Source organism: Rousettus aegyptiacus, unplaced genomic scaffold (assembly GCF_014176215.1).
Source record: "Rousettus aegyptiacus isolate mRouAeg1 unplaced genomic scaffold, mRouAeg1.p scaffold_m13_p_5, whole genome shotgun sequence".
In the NCBI taxonomy this organism is placed as follows: domain Eukaryota; kingdom Metazoa; phylum Chordata; class Mammalia; order Chiroptera; family Pteropodidae; genus Rousettus; species Rousettus aegyptiacus.
Genome location: NW_023416308.1, coordinates 6,824,287 through 6,840,328, shown reverse-complemented (window position 1 = coordinate 6,840,328; position 16,042 = coordinate 6,824,287). Strand labels below are relative to the sequence as shown.

The 16,042-nt window shown below is 56.4% G+C and overlaps 1 protein-coding gene across 7 annotated transcripts; it reads right to left on the bottom strand.

Moving 5' to 3' along the window:
• Positions 1-3,106: 3,106 nt before the first annotated feature.
• Positions 3,107-14,936, bottom strand: SDSL (serine dehydratase like). Of its 7 annotated transcripts, none has more exons than XM_016157507.2 (8): positions 14,850-14,936; positions 11,611-11,867; positions 11,363-11,402; positions 10,547-10,686; positions 8,401-8,489; positions 7,567-7,794; positions 5,919-6,043; positions 3,107-4,884 (listed from the first exon to the last, which is right to left on the bottom strand). In XM_016157507.2, the coding sequence occupies exons 2-8, from the start codon at positions 11,782-11,784 to the stop codon at positions 4,691-4,693; spliced, it is 990 nt and encodes a 329-aa protein (XP_016012993.1). In that variant the 5' UTR covers positions 11,785-11,867; positions 14,850-14,936; the 3' UTR covers positions 3,107-4,690. The 7 variants fall into 7 exon arrangements, with proteins under 7 accessions (XP_016012993.1, XP_016012997.2, XP_016012995.1 ...); XM_016157511.2 differs by having other exon boundaries at positions 3,107-4,563; XM_016157509.2 differs by having other exon boundaries at positions 11,611-11,805; positions 14,850-14,923.
• Positions 14,937-16,042: the final 1,106 nt, after the last annotated feature.

The following is a 16,042-nucleotide window of genomic DNA, read 5'->3' as shown; positions in this document are numbered from 1 at the left end:
GCAGCAGGAAGCCCAGTGGGGAGGCTGCTAGTCACCCGGGCAAGGGACACGCCTGGGTTGTGTCGTCTGCGTTCGCTGCTGCGGCTCTTCCCCCCGGAAGCCTTTATGGGGTGCTTTTAGTCCTCATTTTGCAGGAGAAGAAACCGAGGCTCAGAGAGGTTGACTTAACCTGTTCAGGGTCCCAGCTAGAAAGAAGCAGGGGTGGGGTTTGAACCCAGGTCTTTCAACACCCAGCCGGGCCCATTTCCCGTCCGCCTCACCGCCTCAGAAGAAAGAACTAGATCAGGTAGCTTCATGCGAGCCTCGGTTTCCCTATCTGTAATCCTGGAGGAACACCCACTCCCTAGAGTCCAAGAGTCAAGGAAATTGAACACCCCACGCGCACTGGCCAAGCATTCAATAACTTTTACCTTAAAAGGGAGGGGAAAAGGCCCCTTCCCACCCACTCTGCTCCGCGCTGTTTCTCCCCTCAAAAGAGTTTGTTCCTCAAACATTTGTTTTATTCTTTAGGGTTTTTATTTTTTATATATTTTTTATTTTTATTTTTTGGAAAGGGGGGGACTGGTGAAGGTAATCAGTTTTCGGGCTTAAGATAAAAAATCGCAGCCAAGGGTCGACTTGACTCTTTATAATTAATGGGGCGGCGTGTAATAGGATTCTCCTGCCCGTGGTGGTCCCAGGAAACACCTTTTAACATAAGATATGGCCCACACCGGAGTGACGGCGGGGTGATTTATGGGGTTCCTTGCTCCAGAAAACCTCTCCTGGGGTTGCCCGGCCAGTGGCATTTATCAGGGAGTTGGGAAGCAAAGCGAGACACCTGCCCGTGACATTTTTGGTGGAGTTTATAAAGCGCAAACACTGGCGGGCGGCGAGGCCAGCGGGACGGGGAGAGGGGAGGGGGCCACGCAGGGTCAGTTTTCCCCGCGAGCAGAGCCTGAGAGACCGGGATCCTGGGCTCGTGATTCCTCAAGGAGGGTTTGGAATCAACGGGGAAGTGGGAGTCATCGTGAATGGAGGGAGGGGAGCAGTTGGGCGGAGTCTGTTCTCAGCCCATCCCCACGGGGAGCTCTGGGCTGCGGATGGTATCACGGAACCTTTTTCTCTTATCCCTCTATCAGTCGGTCACTGGCTGTGGGCCACCGCGGGGGTCCGGCGGGGGGAAGGCGTAACCTCACATGCATCTCTGGACACAGCAGCTCCTGTTGGTCCTTCCCTAAAGAAAGGAGAAGCTGTGGCCCATTAGCGGCCAATAAACCCAGGAGCTGGGGACAGCTTTGCTGCTCCCCGGATAAAGGGGATTTGAGTCAAGGCGGGGGGCGGGGGGAGCCACCAGTAGCATCCACTGCAGAGCCAAAGGTTTCTGGGGACAGGTGATAAAGACCAAGGCTGGGGGGAGGGCCGAGGGAAGCGGGCAGGGGGCGCGTGGTCTGAGGCTTCACTCCCCCAGGGTTCTCTGCCCCGTGCTCAGGGAGAAATCCGACGTCCTTACCACGGCTCGCCAAGGCCTCCATGGCCTGGTGCCCCTTCGCTCCGCCCCGCACGCCCTTTAGCTCTGCGTCCATTGCCTCCCGTCTCCTCCCGTCCCCCCGTCACCCTCTCCCCTGCGGCCGCACTGGCCTCCTCGCACGTTCCCACCGCAGGACCTTTGCACGTGCGATGCCCACATGCCCTACGGGGCTTAGTCCCTCGTTTCCTTCAGCTCGAATTCTGCCTTTTCGAAGAGGCCGTCTTTGACCTTCCTATCTCGATGAACCCACAGACTAAGAGACTTAAGAAACAGACCAACCTAATGCAGTACGAGCACTTCGGATCTTGTTTCCAAGGAACCAAGGCTAACGAAACGCACGGCGGGGCCATCGGGGCAAAGCTGAACACAGATTGGGTAGAAGGGAAGATTGAGGGATCATTCGTTGATTGTGGTGGTTGTGGTCACGGCATTATGTTTATCTTAATTTTTTTTTTTTGCCTTATCTGTTAGGAATCTATACTGACATACTCGATGAGTAAAACAATATGATGCCTGGGACTGATTTAACACACCCCAACACACGCTCTGGTGCACACACAACCACACACGGATGACGGGGTACAGAGCGGCCTGAGCCTTCCCGTCCCCACCAGGCGGGACAGACTTGTCTACGCGAGGGCCAGGGCATGGGCTGTACTGAATTCTTGCCCAGGCTGCAGAGGGGGGAGCAGCAGAGGCACCACCCTGGTCCCCCTCCTCGCACCCCTATGCCCTGCCTGGGGCCAGCTCTGAGAACACCTCCTTTGCCGGCCAAAGGCTGAATTCCCAGCATCTGTGTCACCCCGACTTAAGGCCAGAGTCACGGGCCACATGGAGGTAAGGTCTCTGGAGGCAGCCCGTTGTGGGGACAGAGGGACTCTCAGCTACTAGAACCCATAGGAAACCAAAGGCTCCCCAACCCACGACCCCAGGAGAGGGGCCCAAGCTGGCGTGGAGACGCTGGGCATATCTCAGACAGGTATGCACACCTGCTGGCCCGGTGTTTGATGCTCTCTACACAGCTCTGGGCCGATACAAAGACGCACCTGCTCCCGGGACCTCCTGGCAGGCGCCCTTCTCCCCCACTGAGCCGTCCAAGAGGGCAGACAGAGTGGTAAGAGTCCGTGCTACATCAAGTCACAGCACCCGTGGCCGCGGCTTCCTCGCTCTCTCCCCGTGCCTCCTCCCTGCCCTTGGCATTCCTTGGGTGTCAACCAGGAAGAGCTAAACTAAGGTATTGATGTGTGTTATCTGGATGGAGTCAACAGGCCGCTTGGCTTCTTATCACCGGCTTGCTGAGACCAGGAGAGGAGCAAACAGCAGCTGACAAGTCTCCCAGGAGTGGCAGCCTGGGAGGCAGAGCACCTGGGACAGAGGTGAGGTCTGCCACTCACCTGGAGGAGCACGGGGTGGGGGAGATCATCGCTGGCTGAAGCAATCCCAGGAGGCTTCAGGGGAGAGGCTGCCCTACACTGGGCTTTGAAGGCCGCGTACGATTTAGAAGCGTACGAGAATTAAATAAATGACTGCTGAGGCCTGCAGCACACAGTAGGTGCTCGATGGATGAGTACATACTAGTTTGTCCCCACCCCTTGCTATTGGGGGAGGACGATCGGGGGACGATCAGAACTAACATTTATTGAAAGGCTCCGTCTCCTGGGTCCATAGCAAAAACCCACAAACAACCTGTTTTACAGATCAGAGCACTGAGGCACCGCAAGGCGGCATCATTCGCTCGAGGTCCACGGGGCTAGCAAGCAGGACCAGAGTTCAGGCTCGGGTCTGGCTGAGCCCACGCTGGGGCTCCCAGTGTCCCCTCCGCCCTGGGGAACTCACACGGTACGCCTTTATGGAAGCAAGGCTGGGTCCTGGTGTCTTCTGCCACACAAACACTCCTCCTGAGGGAAGGAAGAAGAGGTGCCCGGCAGAGGGCACGGCTTGGGCCAAGGAAGGAAGGTGGGACGTGGCGAGTGGGCGTCTTCCAGCACGGAGGTGCAGCCCGGGGCCCAGAGAGCAGAGGGCACTTGCTCAAGGTCGCGCAGCCATCGGAAGGCAAGGCGGCCTCAACGGAACCAGGAGCTGGGTTCTGCCCTGGGCTCTGGCATCAGGAAGACCCCAGACTCTCTGAGCCTCATTTCCTGCAGGTCTGTGAGGGGAGGGGTAGGGCTCCCCATGTCAAGACCTTGTGGGCCCTTTCCATCTCTGGGACCTCAACCTCCCGCCCCGCCCCGCTCCAGCTAGGGTGAGGGTCCCATGAGGCATAGAGCCAAGAAAGATCACATCCGCCCAGGCCAGCCTGCCCCATTGGAGGCGCTTTGCTGCCCCCTGGTGGCTCCAAAAGATCCTAATTTCCCCTCCCACTTCCTAAGAGATCCTTGTCAGGAGCAGGATGTGCCTAATTCCAGGACCAGTACCTACTCTCCTTAGGACCTGCAGGGGCGTCCAGACGGATCTGGAGGGCCTGTGTCCTTCCCCAGTGTCTCACCGCCACCGACCCCCACACGAAGAAGGCCACGGTCCGAGAAACGTAGAGTCATGCTGTAAATCACAGGGTTCGACCCTGGCAGGGCCATGTTCCAGCTGTGTGACCTTGAGCGGGTTATGTCACCTTCTCCGCAGCACAGGCATGGCGATCTTGGCTTCTGCTCCACAGTGTCTTCGCAAATGTTAAAGAAGAGAGTTCTTGGAAGAGTTTCCGGTACAAGACAAGCACTTTGTAAAGACGTGATATCGTCCTCACCTGCCCGGGCCTGAGAGGTGATGGACCATTCCCCTCCTTCCCGAGCAGGTCCCCCAGGGGAGGGCGGCCCTGGTAGGAGCTCGGGACATGGGCAGATTTTCTTAGAGACCCGGCGTTTGACTCCTGGGCGTTGCTGTTCAGTCTGCGTGAGGTGGAAAAGGTTGCTTCATCTCAGAGCTGGGCTTGAGGTTGCTGCGAGCCTTCTTTGGGCTCATGGAAAGACAGGACCCGATGGAGTTACAAACTCAGCTCAGAAAGGGTTTATTGGCCAGAGCTGTAGGGGGAACCAAAGGGAGCAGTTCCGGAGGCCTTCCTGCAAGAGATGGCCAGCACAGAGGCTCAGGGCTGTGAGCACAGAGGCCCCTCAGCCAGCCACGGTGGTGTCCATGAGCCCCTTTGGGTTCTCTGGGGTACAGCCGGCCCTCCCAGACCAGGAGCCCTCAGCTCTGGCCCACCCGGGCTTTCAAAGACTGCAGCTCTTGGCTGTCGATACTGTTTCCTCCACACACGATGACCACGACAGAGGCCAGGGAGGGTGGCAGGCGGCCCTCAGCCTGGAGCTTCCCCAGGATTCCCGAGTAGATGGCAGCTAAGGCTGCCCCACAGGCAGGCTCCACCAGCATGCGCTCATCATCTGCCCAGCGCAGGGGAGGGCGGGGCGGAGGAGAGGAGAGAAAGGCGGGAACCGGTTAGGCTCGGGGCGCTGCAAATCCGGGAAGCCAGCCAGACGTTCATCTCACAGCCCATCACTTGTCTGACTCCCTCACCATCCATCAATCAGATCATCTAAGTCTCCACCCACCCACCTTTCATCTATCTATCCACCCATCTATTCCCCTATCCATCATTTGACTGTTTGTCTGTCCATCCATCAGTGTAGCCATCAATCAACATATCTGTCCATCTGTCTATCCATCCATCCATCCATCCACCCATCCATCCATCCATCCATCCATCCATTCATCCATCCATGTCTTATCCATCATTGGATTGTCTGTCCATCCATCAATGTGTCCATTAATCAGAGTGTCCATCCATCCATCCAGCCATTCCTATGTCATTCATCAATGCGTTGCCCCATCAATCCATCCACCCACCCATCGCTCTACCCGTCTATTCGTTATCCACCTGTTCACTCACTCACACATGCATCCTTTCATTCAGCATCTTTACTGAGTACCCATTCCCCGCCAGGCCCTGCTCTAAGAAGGCCCTTGGGATACAACAGTAAACAAGGCACATCTGCCCCTGCCCTCACAGCGTTCACAATCTAGTGAGGTAGGTGGATAAGAATCAGGCAGTTATGAGGTTGGTGGGGTCGGTGCATGGACAGTCTCCAACCCAGGTGGAGTAGGGGTGGGAGATTGGAGAAGGCTTCCTGGAGGAGGTGCCATGATGGCTTACTCACATGAAACCAATAGGGAGTAGTGCCGGGGGGCGGGGAAAGAAGAGCAGGTACACAAGCCTGGAGGCTAGAGACGAGACAACACACCCCTCCTGGACCCCCGCCCCTGCCATCTACTCAGCGCGCACCTGCTCACAGGTACTGCACACCCGGCCCTGCGACAGGTACCACCGAGGATACAGACAGGGAGCACATGCTGTCTCTGGGGGATCCAGGGTTCCCGAGCACCCCCACCCCAAGCGGGGGGGGGGGCGCTCACTCACCCAGGAACCGCTGCACGGCGCTCACAGCCTCCGCATCCTCCACCACCTCGGAAAAGATCTCGAAGTCCTGCGTGCACTCCAGGGCCCGTGCGGCCACCGTCTTGGCCCCCAGGGACTTGGCCACACTGCGGGAGGGGACAAGAGCAGGGGCGCAGGGAAGAGCTGGTGAATTGCGTCTCCTCCCCACAGCCCCAGGCCTCCCTGCCACCCCGCGAGGCCCGGGGCTCCGCGTTGCGAGAGTCTGGAGCAGTGCCCGGCACAGAAGAGGGGTTCGCAACTTGTGTGCCCGAAAATGACGAAGGCACATCCCTCCCTCTCACCCTGTAACTGTTCCTTGCACAGACCCCAGACAGCCAAACATTAAAAAAAAGGACTTTTTCCTTTTTATTCATGAATAACCGTTTATCGTGTCTATACGATAGCTGATATTTACGAGATGTTTACAAGGTGCTGGATGCATGTATTTTCTATTTTAATCCCCATAGTCATTCTTTGAGTTAGAAATGTATGAGCTCCATCCCTTGCTGTCATACGCCGTTATAGCCCAAGACCAGTATTTGATGGGTGTTTAATAAAATGTGGGCAGTAAGGATATTGGTAGAGGGTTGAATAGCATCTCTCCCCCCAAAAAACCCATGTCCACCCAGAGCCTCAGAATGTGACCTCACTGAGAAATAGGGTCTTTGCAGATGCAATTAGTTAAGATGGTGTCATACTGGATTAGGGTGTCCTTACAAAAACAGTAAAGACCCACAGAGAAAGAGGCCGTGGAAAGACAGGGAAGGTGATGTAGCTACAACTCAAGGGGTGACAAGGACTTCCTGCAGCCACCGGAAGCTAGGAAGGCAAAGAAGGACCCTCCCCTAGAGCTTCCACTGGGAGCCTGGCCCTGCCGACACCTCGATTTCGGTCTCCTAGTTTCCAGGACTGTGGGAGAATTAACCTCTGTGGTTTTGGGCCACCTCGTTTATGGTCCCTTCTATGGCAGCCTCGGACGGCATGCTGGACGGATAGAGAAAGGAGATGAGGCCAGGTCTGGACGCTGGACCACTCTCTGTCAGTCAGTCAGTTAGTTTACAAGAACTTTTCCTCCGCTGAATTAAAATCCGTTACATAATGCAATGGGGAAAAAAGTCCTCTAATGGTGTCGCAGGGAAAAAGGAAACTCTGTCCGTGCTAGCTGATACCAGCTAGAGGAACGGGGGGTCACGAAACCGTAGGCAGGATGTCATCTCGACTTTTAAACATGCGTAATTGATGCACACGTTCATTCCGCAAACGTTCGCGGAGAACCTCCTATGTGCCGGGCAAGTGTCACTTGTATGTCAGCGAAGGCGGGAAAAAAGTCGGGGCCAGCGCGGCCCAGGCTGAGCGATGCCCGTTTTCTAACTGCGATACACTTAAATCGTTTTCGTAAGGATCCGGACCGGCGAAAGCTTGGTGTATTCACGGATGAGACCAAAACGAATTGGATCCTGCTTTTTCGGCACCACCTTCTAATTTAGCTCCGCATCGCTGTGGCTGGAGTCCTAGGATGAAGGAGACCCCCCCATGCGGGTCCCCCACCTCTACCAGTTGGGACTGAGAGGTCCTAGGTAGCAACATCCCCTCCTTCCAGCCGCCCCACGAATGCCCAGCGTGCGCCTACCTGGTGATGTCGGGCAGGGTGACCAGCCTGCCTGCCTCGATGGCTGCATTCAAACAGTGTGCCCCTCGGGTCTCCATGGCGACAATGGGCACGTGCTGCCAGCCCACCTCCGCCAGGCCTGCCGATACTCCGGCCAGGAGCCCGCCGCCCCCCACCGCCAGCACCAGGGCCCCCGGCGGGGTCCCCAGAGCTGCCTTCAGCTCCCGCACCAGGCTGGAGTGGCCTTCCCTAGGGAGAGGGGGAGAGGGGCAGGGAGGAGCAGGGTGAGGGAGGCTCTCAGCCCCAAAGGCTCCCATACACACACACTCCCCTCAGCCCCCACAGCGAAGGGAGAGGAGACCCTGCACTACTCGGCTTCTATCATCGACTTTACTCAGTTGCTCAGTCTTTCCCCCAGCACCAGCCCCCCGGGACCAGCACGTCACGCGGAACCGGCTGGACTCGAGTTCTGCGGCTGGCCCCCAGTGTCTCTACCGCTTGCTAGCTACGTGATCTCGGGCGAGTTCCTCGAACTTCGGTGCCTCAGCTCCGTCACCCGTACAACAGGCATGAAACACCCAGCTCCGGGGCCTTAGGGAGGATGAAAGGAACTAACTGTGCCCCATAGTGCACACACTCAGCAAAGGGGACTTATATCTGCGTTCCCCTTTACACACGCGGGCACGGGGCAGGGAGACGCTTCGCACGGCCGCACGATGAACCTCGGTGCGCCTGGATTCTATGCCTCTTCGGCTCTCTGGACCTCAGTTCCCCCTTCTGTCCAGTGAGAGGACCCCGACTCAGTGAGGGTCTCTTAGCTCTGAGCTCCACGGGGGGGAGGGGCGCCAGCCTCACCAGATCAGGGGGTGGTCGAACGGGGGGACGTTCACCCAGTGGTCCCTCTGGGCCAACTCTTGTGCCCTCAGATTGGCTTCATCCCAGACCTAAAGAGGAACAGGTCGAAGCCCCTGGAGTCAGACTGCTGTGGAGACGGTCTCGGCATCCGCTGGTGGGGAACCCCAATTCAGATGGCATGGCAGAGGGACGCCACACCAGCTCATTTCAGCAAATAGCTAAATAGTCTCCTCTCCCGCAGGGTAGTGGGTGACGTAGGGACCAGGAACAGACTCTGCCCACCCTCTGGCACCCCACAGCACCCACTCTGTGGCCAGTCTTGCGTGAGGGGGGCGCATAGAAGAAAAAAAACGTTGTCTCCGCCCGTCTAGCTGAAGACGTGGTCGTCGTTCTCTTGAGTTGTTAAAACAAAAATGAGACACGACACTGCACAGCCCTGATGTCTCTCGCCGGAGCTTCCAGAGCGTGGTCCCCCTGGCTCCTGGCCGCCTGCCCGCTGCCCCGGAGCAGCCAGAGCGAGTCCGGCCATGTCCCTGCTCGGCTCAGAGCCCCGTGCTGGCTCCGTACGGCCCCCGGGCGAAAACCCACGTCAGCCTCACCTGGTCAGGCACCTGCTCCCTCTTCAGCCTCACCTTTCTCCGCCATTCTGCCTTCCCCCCATGCTGGGCTGCAGCTGGCTCACCCCATATCTACGCCTTCTCCTACCCTATGCACTTTACCCACAATCCCTCTCTTCCTCCTTCACGACCCGACTCAGGGGACCCTGCTCCGGGAGCCTTTCCGGAGTCCCGCCCCAAGTCCGAGGCATAGCCCGGTACTGTGGTAGTCTTCGCCCCCTTCCTCCGTTAGAATCACACATCCGCGCCCTTCGCCACGCGACCTTGCCGCTCTTCCCACGAGAATGGGTGGAGTGCATCTCCCCCACCCCGCGTGAATGTTGGCCTCGGCCATGTGACTTGCTCCAGCCAACGGCGTGTGGCGGAAGTGATGGTGTCGCTGTCTTGCCATTGACCGTGAGGAGGCGGCCGCTGGTCTAGAAGACGAGGAGCGCGCGTCCGGCCTTACTCCACCCGAGCCCACCCGCGAACCCACGGGCCAGACGGATCCCGTTTCTGGCACGCCGCTGACATTGGGGGCCGTTTGTCACGCAGCACTATCCAGCAGCCATGGCTGCTTAGAACAGTTTGCCTTCTCTGTTCTTCCCCAGAGCCCTGTGTGTCCCCGACCACAGCACTCGCCATGTTCTGCTGCCATCCTCGGGTTACCTGCACGTCTCCCCAACAATACTTGGGGCTTCGTGAGAGTAGAGACCACGTCCGTTTTCTCTGTATCCCTAACTGTCCCGCATCTTGCAGGCACATGGCATGTGCCCGATATATACTGTGGAAGGAAGGAAGGAAGGAAGGAAGGAAGGAAGGAAGGAAGGAAGGAAGGAAGGAAGGAAGGAAGGAAGGAAGGAAAAGAGGGAGAGAAGGAGGGGGAAGGGTGAGGAAGTGAAGGAAGAATGGAAGGATTGGGTAGACGATGGAGGATAAATGGATGGATGGATGGATGGATGGATGGGAGAGAGGCGGGAGGAAAGATGATGGAGGAGAGGATGGCTGACTGTACGAACAGATACATGAAGGAAGGAAGGAGAAAGGGAAGGAAGGAAACTGTGTATATAAAATATTTGGAAACCAGCTTTTGGGTACCACGGTATGTCTTTTCATTTTGATTTTGATGATGTTGAAAACATCATCTTCCAGGAATGCATTTTTTTCTCTTCTTTCCAGGAGGATAGAGGGACTACATGCTTGTGTCTCTGCTGCTTTTGGTAACGAGGTGAACTAGTGACAGCCTTATCGGTGGGCCCCTTCCGTATCGGGGTGGTCTCAAGATAGGAAACTCCGCGGCCATCATCTTTCTTTGTTTCATCGAATGGCAAAAAATGTGAAGTGGATAACACCAAGCGTTAGTGAGGTGGTAGGGAGACCCGCGTGTTCCCGGTTCTGTCTCTCCTGGGTTCATGGAGGGGGAGTCTTCTTGGGGTGGGGAGAGGCAAGTCAGGAGGTCCCAGCCCTCAAGCTCAGACATCCTGAGCCTGGGCGCCAGGCATAGTTCATCCAAAGGGAAAGGAGACGATCTCCCTAGCCAGAGTCCTTACCTTTCCGGTCAGCTGAACTTCAGCTCCCTCCCCCTGCAGCCTCCTCACCACCTTCAGGGGGGCGCCCTCGGGGAGCACGATGGTGGCGGGGATCCCCAGCCTCCGAGCAGAGTAGGCGGCGGCAATGCCCGCGTTGCCCCCTGTGGAGGGAGCAGAGGGGGTGACATGGGGGGTATGGCACGGGCCGTGGACATGCCTTTCCCCCTCCCTATCCCTTTCCCTTTGGGGGTCGCCCTTCTCTACACCGAGAGGACTTCTCCCTGGCCCCACAGAGGTGGGCACGTGATCTGAATTAAGCCAATCAGAGAACTCAGTCGCCTGACCCGTGAGTGGCTCAGGGTACATGACCCGAGCCGAGCCAAAAAGATCAACTCGTGGATTGAGAAGAGCCATCGAGAAGGGGTGCTCCCTTTCCGCTAGGGTTGGTAAGATGGCAGGAGGCAAGCCTGGAACTCCTGACAGCCATCTTGCTACCATGAGGCCAGTCTGAGAATAAAGCCAGTGTAGGGGAAAGAGAGGCCAGAAGAGACACGTGGAAGAGAGCTCCTGGATCCACCTGTGCCTGAAAGCCATTATCCCAAGCATTTTCAGTTCCTGGAGCCTGGAGCTTAAACCTGTATGAATTGGGCTTCCGTCACTTCTACCACGAGTCCTGAATGTTGAGAAGAGGTCTGGGAGAGGACATACAGAACGGGCACCTGACCGTGGCCTTGAAGAGGAGGCCAGGCCCTGGACATCTTCTGCCGCTGCAGCCAGCTCCTCCCCCCCACCCCCCAGCCCTGAGAACCCTCATGAAGCAGAGATGGGTTTGCTCACCTGACGAGCACACCAGGTGTCTGCATCCCTTCTTGGCCACCTGGGAAGAGAAGGAATGGGGTTGGGGGCTATCGCAAGCAGGCGTCACGGAGGCCTGTGGGAGACAGAGTTAGACCCTCCCTACCCCACCCCGACACCCGTCACTCCTCACCCTGCCCTCAGTACACGCTCACTTCACCCCTCCTGCCCTCGCCCCCATCCGCTCGCGCCCTTCACCCCTCCCCTCCCTGCTGCCCACACGCCCTCACCTCCTGGCAGAAATGCCCGATGCCGCGGATCTTGAAGGAGCCAGCGGGCTGCACGTTCTCACACTTGAGGAAGACAGTGGTGCCGGCCACCTGGGACAGTGCCCAGCTCTCCAGCAGCGGAGTGACGGTGTAGAAGTGCTCCCCCTTCGCGGGCTCTGCCAGAGAGGCCTCCATTCCAGCCACTGCCTAGCGAGCCTGCGGGGGGACCCGGATGCCCTAGCCCAGGCAGCTCCAGCCAAGCGTCCCCTCGACCTGGGCTGGAGGGAGAAGGCGGAGAAGCCCCTCAGCTTGGCTCCCTTACTCCAACTGGCTGCCAACCTGTGAGACTCCGGGCAAGTGCTGGCTCCTCTCTGGGCCTCAGTTTCCCCATGTGGACAAGGCGGTATGGACTGGGGGCCCTTTCGTTCTGTCACTGTGGCCACCCACAGTGCTGGGGGTGTAGAACATGGCCAACACGTGGTGTAGACCACACCTCGACGAGGCTAATTTTTAAAAACGCAATCGCAGAACCCTTACCACACTTAAAATATCAATAATAATTCCTTAATATTATCAAATAGCTGGTAAGTGTCAGATGCCCGGTTGTTTCATTAAGTGTGATAAACGGTCGTTGTTGCGGTGGGCGGGGGTTTGCGGTTTTTAACAGTTTGATTAGGGACGCATATCGGACCTGCACGATTTCATTTTCGTTGGTTGAAAGATCTCTTCGTTCTTTTTATTTATTTATTTATTTATTTTTTCGACTTTTGACAAGAGTTTATTTGAGCCAAACTGACAACATTGCCAGGAAGCAAGATGGCATTGTTAGTTCTCTTTTGATGGGGAAGTTCTCAAAGCGGAAAGTCTGAAATGAACGACAAGAAGCAAGCTAACGGAAAAAAGTATTTCCGCAGCGGGAGCAGCAGATAGAACCGCCCTGATCTAGAAATGAACTTGGGCGTTGCAGCTGCTGGAGAGGGGATCTGGGCGCAGGAGCAGGAGGTGGGCGGGGCCGTGACAGGGGCGGTCCAGCCCACAGGGAGGAGTTGGGACCTTGTACTAACCACACCTGCAGTGGGAAGCAATGGGAGGTTTTTAAAGCAAGGTGTGGGTGAGTGGCGAATAAACAGTGGGTCAGGGTGAGAAGAGAGGGAGGAAATAATAGGGAGGAGAAACAGGATTTTCTTTTTTTTAAGGAGCAAACGCAGCCCCTCTTTTGTCTTAGGGGCAGAAAAACATCGGGTTGCCCCCTGCAGTTCCACTATTTGCCAGTAGGGGGAGCGCTACATCCTCCCCCACCCACTACAAGCCCAAGCTTCTTGTCCATCCTTCCTCGGGGCTGGAGTCCACACTTCCACCCCCGCCCTTGTTGGGATGGTTCCAGGCCTCCTGCCCTTGGGTTTGACCCCCTGTCCTTGTTGGGATGGCCCTGAGATTCCCCAGACAGGGCAAAGCCTCAGCCACCTCCACCCAGTTCCAACCAGGGCACCTCTCTGGCTGGCAGCAGGGGAGGGCAGCCTTTGGGTCACTCAAACCCAGCATACCCCAGCCCAGGCCTTGCCTCAGCCCCAGAGCCCAGTGGGCTGCACATTCTGCACGTGGGCTTTGAGGCCAATCGAAGACCAAGCTGGAGACCAGCTGTGACTTCCTGATTGAGACACTTCCCAGACAAGTGTCTCAACCTCTCTATGCCTGTTTTTATTTCTGTAAAATGGGAATAATAACAGGTCAGGGTACAGACTAATAACAATAATAGTTATCCTTTGTCGAGTCTCTATTACGTGCCAGACATCTGCTGAGTCCTCTGGAGGTGTTATCACACTGCGGGCTAGCACTTTTATAAGGCACCTACAAGGTGCAGGTCCTGACCTAGGAACTGAGGATACCACAGGAACAAGAAAAACAGGACAGACATCTACTCTTGAAGCTGACTTATAGCCTGATGGAGAGATCAGCATTCAACAAATAACTATAGACAAACAAACTCATCAGAAACAGTGAAAACTGCTAAGAAGGAAACATGCATGGAAGGAGTCTTGAAGAGAAGAACAGAGGGACCTGCTCTGGGCAAGGAGGTCCGGAAAGGCCTTTTGGAGAAGGTGACCGTTAAAACCGACACCTGAGAAGTGAGAACGACCCGACCCCACAGCGAACCGGAAGAAGAGCTTGTGCCCCACAGGATGGTTGTGAGGATGAAGTAAGGCCACATAGCAAAGGCATCACGTCTGTGCCTGACACATTGTAATAAGAGCTATCGCTGGCTGTGTAGCACTTCCCGTGAGCCAGGCACTGTACCCAGCACCTTACAGAGTATCTCCTATAATCCTCGCAACCACTCTGAGGTCAGTTCAATTGTCAACTCCACGTTACAGATGTTGAACCCGAGGCCCGAGAGGTTAAGTAACGTGTCCAAAGTCACACAGCCAGAAATGGCACAGCCAGGATTCCAACACAGGCAATGAGCTTTGTGAGCTTTGGCATCTGTACTTCTAACCGCCATGCTATTCTTTCTCCATTGTATTATTATTATTATTATATTTTATTATTTTAAAGATGTGAGCATTTAATACTTAATGGCCTGTGGCCCTTAGGAGCCAAACGCTCCCGGCTCAGCACCCAGGCGCCCCCTGCTCTCTTGGTTATACCAACTTCCCACAAGAGGACTCGGGCATCAGTCAAATGAACTGGCCCCAAGTTGCCTTTATCAAGCCCAGACAAGGGTACAGGCCTCTGAGACTGATGTCCAGGGCCAGCCTGAGGCCTTGGCCTGGCGACACATAGTGGCAGCTACTGGGGCTGAGGCGGGAGCCCTGGTCCCTGTCGGCTGGGGAGCAATGCAGTGGCCAGCCTGGGGCTTGGGGTCAGGTCCCAGCACACATGACCTTGGCCTAGTTACTTTTCCTCATGGGTCTCACCTGCCGCATCCATGAATTGGGTAAAGACCAGCTACCTTTGCACTTCCCTTATCCCTTTGGCTTTTCCCCAGAGGCCACCTGGGTGACATTCCTCAGCCAGATCCCTGGTGCCCAGGCTGCCCTTGGCTGGCAGGACACCCAGCCCTGCCCCTCTGGCAAGGAGAACCTGCCCCCCTTCTTCTGCAAGGCAGGCTGGGCGCCCTGAGTCGATATTTTCGAGAGGACTTAGGCCACCCTCTCTCATCTTCCATCCGCTCAGCCCAGAACCTTCCAGACTACTCTACAGGCACATTTAGACACGCACACAGAGCCCCAAGGGTCTCGTTGGAGCCCCAGGCCCCTTACCTTCCTGCCCAACAGTCCCTAGACCAGCTTGGCCACAGCCCGCTACCCACCAGCCTAATCTGGCACCAGTTCTGCCCAGCTCCCAGCAGCCTCCTGTGTGCCTTGGCCCCGCCTCCCATGTTAAAGGGCCAGCTCCCAGCTGGAGGCGGAAAGGGGATTAGATCAACCTTCACTGCCTCCCTGTGCTCTGTCCACGACACATGCATGACCTGGTCCCATTTGACAGATGAAGAAACTGAGGTTCAGAGAGGGAGACTCACTTGGCCAAGGCCACCCAGCCAGTGAGAAACACCCTTTATCTCTCACCCTGGACCACCTGTCTTACAACACAGACATCTCCAAGTCTAGTGCTTGTCCCACAAAAACAAGGACAAAGAAACAATCCTTATCGGTCATGTTTTTCTGAAACACGTCCTCACCTCCGATATCTCGCATCCAACACGGGAACCCAAATATTTATTGTTTAAAAATAGTGGGAATTGATTTGTTCATTTGACCAATATTTACTGGATACCTATATGGGTCAAGTCCCAGGATCTTTAGTCTATAACGAAACAGTATGTCCCTTGCCCTCAAGAAGCCCCAAGAGGCCACCGAAAAGCAGTTATAATCAGCATCATCAGATATGGGCAGACAAAGATGAGGCAGGGCTGTGGGTGCCCAGAGCAGGTACCTCACCTGGCTCTGGGGGCGCTGGGCTGGGAGGCTTCCGGGAGGAGGGGACGACAGAGCTGAGCTGGGAATCAGGAACGCGGAGTGTCAAGGTCTGGAAGGGAAAAGCATGGTGTATTCCAGGAACCTGTGTACACAAGGAAAGCTGTGCCAGTCCAGAATGCAGACCTCACCCAGGGGCCCTAGGGAGCCACGGAGGGCTGCGGGCGGGAGGGTGGCACGGGCACCTTCCAACCTGGTCTCTGTCACCATCTCAGTGGATGAACCTGAGCTAGTCACGGCTGTCTGTGCCTCAGTTTCCTTCTATGTAAAATGGGAGGTCAGGTCCAGGAGGGACCAGGCAGTCCAGATGTTCTGTGCCCTACTCGAGCTTTGGGTGACCTTCTCGGATTTGATGATTAACTCCGGGCTGTTTGGGGTCATGTCGAGCTGCTTGGCCGGGATCCCTGCTGAGGACTCTGCCGGTTTCATCCCCATCCTCATGGTAAACAAGTGCCTATCCTCGTCGGGGGTCTTGTCCT

Bases quoted from the DNA above. Each gene is read 5' to 3' on its own strand.
- SDSL (XM_016157507.2), bottom strand. From the start codon at position 11,784: ATGGAGGCCTCTCTGGCAGAGCCCGCGAAGGGGGAGCACTTCTACACC. The intron at 6,044-7,566 runs GTAGGCGCACGC...CCCCTCCCGCAG, and splicing joins ACCCTGCCCGACATCACCAG to TGTGGCCAAGTCCCTGGGGG. The intron at 4,885-5,918 runs GTGAGTGAGCGC...TGCGCTGGGCAG, and splicing joins CGCCGTGCAGCGGTTCCTGG to ATGATGAGCGCATGCTGGTG.